Below are 6,122 nucleotides of genomic sequence, written 5' to 3'. Positions count from 1 at the left end.
TTTCCCAAAATGAATGAATGAATCATTGAATTAATTAATGAACTATTCATTCCTTCATTTATTCATTAAATAAAAGATTGATTTTGGGATTCATGAATCGATTCTGAATCATCATTGATTTTTTGGGTACTTCTATTGTTCTAAATGGTTCTATTTTTATGTGTGGATGTATTTGTACTGGGGGATAAAGGGGGTTAGACCTCATGACCTAGAACACCAGAGGAGCATCAATCATCACAGCATCAATGTTTGACTGTTTTATTAAAGAAAGTTCACTGTAGGCTGTGAGGACAATAACAAACCAACCAGAAGAGTTGGTACAGACATGCAAATAAGTGAATGCTTGTATGTATCTAATTTAAAATAGAATGGCTTGAAAGTGTACAGTAGATAGTAGTGATACGAAACACAGGATTGGCACAAACCCAGAATATCCAATCAAATTGACCAGCCTCAGTGGTGTGACCCAGTATTGGCAGTAGAAACACTGTTTAAATAAAGGCACTTAAGAGTTATAGGACAAAAGAATACTGTGTAGGAGATGCCAATGTGATGATCAAAAGTGTATGAAAGCACAATAAATACAGAATAAAAGACAATTTCTAATGGAAATACATAGTTGAGAAAGAAAAGAAAGAAAACGCTAAGATGAGTTCACCTGGAAACATTTCTGTCAGGGTGTATTAATGCATGGTCACATTTTACTCTCCTCTAGGAAAATATTAATGAGTTTAGGAGACAAATATACAATAAGATACTCTAGTGTCATTTGGGAAAATAAACACTTATGGAAGATAAACATCTTAAATATTCATAACATCACATCATATATTGCCAAAATCTAGTTTCACAATACAGCTGTCATAGAGATGCTGAATGTCTTTAATTGTTTTGTGATTCTTTTATATGGTACGATTAAAACGACAAAACATAACAACAACTATAACAAATGGTCCGCCTCTAAATGTGTCCCCTCCCGCACTTCCTGTTCAGTCAACATTCCTGTACCTGGTGAAGAGGTTGTAGAGTACCCTGAGTGTCGACTTCAGATCACAGTTCACTATATCTGCAAGAAGAATACAGACGTTCGCTCATTATCTTTGCTTCATTCCTGTCTGATAGCTAGAAAGTTGTTTTGTGTTCATAACGTGTGAGAGAAAGTGCATAGGAGAAAGTGTTGCATGTTGGTACGGTGTTGCAGTCCTGCCTACCCTCAGGTCTGGGTTTGGGTCTCTCCAGGCCTCCATCTTGCATCAGCTCAAAGGAGAAGGATACGTTATGCACCTGCATGAGAGAGATGCGGCAGTCAGTCAGTCACACGCCATCTTAGAACAGTCACACACACTTCACACACACTCTTTCACCCTCGTTAGAGTCCTACACTCTACACAGTCCTACAACGCCCCCCCCCCCCCCCCCTCTCTCTCTCTCTCACGCATGCACACGCACAATGATAAGAATAAGGAAGCAGCCTGCTATAACAACACACCTTAGCAATTCACTCAGTTCACCAGTCATTAGTGCTCAGCATCACAGGATCCTAGGTGTGCAAACAACCGGCAGCTCGCTGAAGCCATAACCCAGTTCCAGCTGGGCAAACACTGCTAATACACTACAGGGCTGGGGGGGGAAGGTGTGTGTGTTTGCGAAAGTGTGTGTGTGTATATTTGGGAGAAAGGGAGAGATTCAATGAGTGAGTTAGTGATGATAGAGGGGGGGAGAGGGTTTGTGTTGAAACACACCGAGGCTTCCTCCAGGCACATGGCGAGCACTTGTATAGATAGCAGCTGTACCCTCAGAGGACCACTGGGCTCTCCTCCTCTCGTTCCTGTCTCATTTCCACCTTCTTTCTCTCGCTCTCTCTCTCTCCCTACAGCCTCCCCATTCTCTCTCCTTCTGCTGTTGCCAAGTATCAGAGCTAATCCCCAGGCCCCTTCTTGGTGCGCTGGGCTGCAGCAGATTACAGATGCTGGTGGACATGTGCCCGCTCTCCCTGGCTCTGCCCCCTGGCCCCGGACCCAAGCCCTGAGCCGATGTGGTGTCCCTTCAGATTGCCTGCAAAGAACGACAGCAGACCGGAAGACTGGGGGTAGGATGAAGACCGCCTGACACAGACGAATAATCTATGAGTACTAGTATGAGCGAAGATGGAATAACTTCAGGGGGATTATCTCACTGTCGATTCACCCTGAAATGTGATTCATGGTATTCCACTGTTACCCAGCGGCATGTAGAAACCACTGAGCGTGTGGAAAAATAGTCACTTTGCTGAAAAGGACGGAACAAACACAAGGAAACACTCCAGCATGTGTCAACATTTAGAGACAGAAACCTAAAACTATAAAATGCACCTTTTGCTCAAAGTTCTCCGGCGTGAGGTAGAAGTTGTAGAGAGGTACAAAATAGCCTTCCAGAAGTCCCATCAGAAGCACCAGGTAGACGCCATCTGCGAACTACAGACACAAATAAATCAGTTTGTTTCCTATAACAACAACGTGTCATATCAACGTGTAGCAACAATGCTTCATATCAACTTGAGGTACTGTATATATTCTATATTGGCATTTGAATCCTAATTTTCTGCTATTCGTAGGAGTCTGACCTACCTGAGTGTCCAGCTCGTACACCTCCAGGTTTAGCTTGTTCAGGTGCTTGTTCACAAACGTGATGAGAGTCTGAGGAGATACAGCAGACCTATGTGAGGTACAGTAGTCCGGCGCAGCAACACTGATGCAGCAAAGTCTGAGCACACAGACACACACAGGGACACACACAGGGACACACACAGGGACACACACAGGGACACACACACACACACACACACAGACACATACACACAAAGGCATGCACGCACAACCCGAGAGTATTCAGGATAATCCATACCTTCTTCACTACATTCAACTTATCCGGGGCGTGGTCAAACAGCGTGTCGAAGGCATCTCGCTCTGCACAAAAGGAACAATGCAGTCAAGGACACACAAAGCAAACAACGCGTTTCCTTTATTTCACACAAATTCAACAGAGAAAGATGAATTCCGTCAGCCATACCATGTCTCCCTGAAAGAGCCCTGTGGAGAAAATGAAATTGAAAAAACGTCAATGGTTCCGGCAGCCATTGTGAAGGACAGACCCTGGCGTACTGTATCTAGTTAACACAGAGGAATGTCTATGGTGGGATGGGATGTGTGTCCTAGTGGGATACAGGAGGGCTTCAGGTGGAGTGAGTGTGCATCATGCATACAGATGTTCTTCTAAAGGAGATTACAGAGGTGCTGGATGCTACAATGGTCCTGTCACACACACACACACACACACACACACACACACACACACACACACACACACACACACATATACTGTATATATAGAGAGAGAGAGAGAGAGAGAGTAACAGACCAGCGAGAGATGGCTTGGACATAATCACATACACATGCATGTATGTACGTGCCAGCACATGCACATGCACATGCACACACGCACACACACACACACATCCCCTCCAGCAGCCTCCCCCGTCTTCATGGCTTGATCTCCAGTGGCAGTGGCAGGTCTGGGCAGCGCTCCTGGTCCTAGGATAACCGTGTTTTAACCGTGACCGTGTGAATGTTAGACCACTTTATCTCCCAAGCTGCCGTGAGCCTGCTGGACTGGACACCACTCAGCTGGGGCAACCACTGGCCACACACACACACGCGTGCGTACGCACGCACGCACACGCACACACATGTGAAGCAGAGTTACTTGACCTACTCTGTGTTTCCGGTGATCTCCTCCTGGATCTGACGAGACTGCAGGATCCCCTCGCGTTTCTGGAGGAACAGCAGAACTACTGACTGGATATCTTAGAATATAGCCTCAAAGCTCTGAGATGGATTTATAAGTTTAGACACTTCTCAGGGAACTAAGAGAGCAAAAAAAAAGAAAGAAAATCATCCTAAAAACGGATACGCCCAACTGTACAAGCAACACAAAGTTGAGAAATCTGAGTTGAGAACAGTGAAGTTGGGGTTCGTGTGTCCTTTCGTAGCATGAGATTTAGACCAATACCGTTGAACACCAGCAGAGGGCAGTAGAGATTGCATAAACCTGCTCCGCTTACCTCACCACCTGGGTGTATTTCTTCTCCCACAAATCTAACGGACAGCACTGTGTCGCTTTTCCTAACCCCGCGGCAACTGAACTCTCCAACTGGACAAATACTGCTTAAAAAAGCCACGTGACCAAGCCCTTGCAAGAAATCAATGTGATGGCGCGTCAGGGGGAGGAGTGATCTTAGCCCAATCAGCTCGCTTCCACAAACATTCAGAAAGATGTGAAGGCCTACCTGAACCACCACAACCTGGATGGACACGTGATCGGGCAGTCTGATTGGTGCTCTGAAGTGCTGCGCCACGGCCACTAACAGGTGGAGAATGGCCACGATGCTCTTGGCATGGACAGCTGGGAGGGACAGGGATCGTCATGACAACACAGAGAATCCGTAGGCATGTTCAGACAATGTTGTTAGTGTGTGGCATTGATATAGAAATAAAAATCTCCTGACACAAAGAAACAGAGTTAGGCTGACGAGGCATCATTCACTTCTTGTAATAATATATATTAATATATAATAATAAATATTTTCTGCAAGAAACTGGAGTAGAAATGTCATCCTTTAGTCAGTGAGTTTTAAAGGACAGGTGGTGGCAGGGTAACTGGCTGACATTTCTAGAACAGTCTGTCACAGGAGGTAAATGCCACAGAGAATAACATTAGCTTTAGGTTTCCAGGGATGAGGCAGGCGATGGATGAAGCACAAGAAATCAATCATCCGAAGGAGGCTTTTGATCATCCTGGCCACTCTTGAGAACCAGTCTAAAAGCATTCCAATTTTCTGTTTGGTCTCCTCAGCATGCAAGAGCGATTACGACATATTTTACATTCTTTCCCGCTGTTAAAATGGAGGATGAAAGCTGAACACAACAACATATTGATCTCTTCCGGTCCTTAAGGGAAGAAAATCTATAAACGATTTCTAGAATTAGTTCTTACAGTCAATGTCTCAGGTGGATTGCTGTTAGTCACTATGCTAGTACTGTGTAGTACTCTCTAGTACTGTGTAGTGTTGTAACGGTATTGTAGTATTCTACATAGTAGAGTAGTGAGGCCCTTACAGTCGACGTTCCACCGTGTGCTGCGCGTGGAGAGCTTCAGGGAGTCATTGATGCGTTCTAGAACGGTTTGGAGCTTCTGTTTCTGGGCGATCTCAGACTGGGTCACCTCCGCTACATTCAGCTTCTCGCCCTCCAGTTTCTCTACACGCATGAACGCGCACGCGCGCGCACACACACACACACACACACACACACACACACACACACACACACACACACACACACACACACACACACACACACACACACACACACACACACACACACACACACACACACACACACACGCACACGCACACAGGCAAAGATACAATCAGAGTACCGAATCAGAATTTATTACTTCCTGTAGAATTTCTTCTGTTTATTATTTGTGTGTTGTTAGTCAGTCAATAGGAAAGGCAGAGTGAACAGAAACCCTACAGGATGTGAACAGAAACCCTACAGGATGTGAACAGAAACCCTACAGGATGTGAACAGAAACCCTACAGGATGTGAACAGAAACCCTACAGGATGTGAACAGAAACCCTACAGGATGTGAACAGAAACCCTACAGGATGTGAACAGAAACCCTACAGGATGTGAACAGCTGACATGAGAGAATCTCTGCACTACATGACAGGAAACGGGAAAAGCTGTTCTTTTGTTGTGTTCCTTACCAAAGAGTTTCTGCAGGACCTGTCCATCGTACAGATCCTCTGCCAGTTCCTTGACGATGATCCTCTCCCCCACCAGAACATCGTTGATCCAGTCGATCAGAACCTGGAGAACACAGACAGACATGCTGGTCAGGTTCCAGAAGCACACCGATCAGTAATGTGCCGTGTTGCGCACTTAAACTGTGTCCCATACAGCACGCTGCTTCCGAGTAGCTGTAAACAGAAAAACAGGAAAAAAAATGACACATATGCCCAGAGGTAGACCCTAGAGGTAGATCCCAGAGGTAGACCCTAGAGGTAGACCCTAGAGGT

At 45.4% G+C, this 6,122-nt stretch overlaps 1 protein-coding gene across 1 annotated transcript in view; it reads right to left on the bottom strand.

Moving 5' to 3' along the window:
- Positions 1-283: 283 nt before the first annotated feature.
- parvaa (parvin, alpha a) overlaps positions 284-6,122 on the bottom strand; it is an 11,670-nt gene continuing 5,831 nt past the window's right edge. The window contains exons 4-13 of the mRNA XM_084452974.1: positions 5,811-5,913; positions 5,154-5,294; positions 4,325-4,440; positions 3,751-3,809; positions 3,049-3,068; positions 2,884-2,945; positions 2,607-2,675; positions 2,352-2,453; positions 1,212-1,284; positions 284-1,066 (exon numbers count right to left, since the gene is read on the bottom strand). Coding sequence (XP_084309100.1) covers positions 990-1,066; positions 1,212-1,284; positions 2,352-2,453; positions 2,607-2,675; positions 2,884-2,945; positions 3,049-3,068; positions 3,751-3,809; positions 4,325-4,440; positions 5,154-5,294; positions 5,811-5,913 — 822 coding nt within the window. The 3' untranslated portion in view covers positions 284-989. The remainder of the gene's footprint in view (positions 1,067-1,211; positions 1,285-2,351; positions 2,454-2,606; positions 2,676-2,883; positions 2,946-3,048; positions 3,069-3,750; positions 3,810-4,324; positions 4,441-5,153; positions 5,295-5,810; positions 5,914-6,122) is intronic.

This window comes from Borostomias antarcticus (assembly GCF_949987555.1).
Source record: "Borostomias antarcticus genome assembly, chromosome: 18".
NCBI lineage: Eukaryota > Metazoa > Chordata > Actinopteri > Stomiiformes > Stomiidae > Borostomias > Borostomias antarcticus.
The sequence above is the reverse complement of the archived record's forward strand: the minus strand, read 5'-3'. Positions and strand labels throughout refer to the sequence as shown.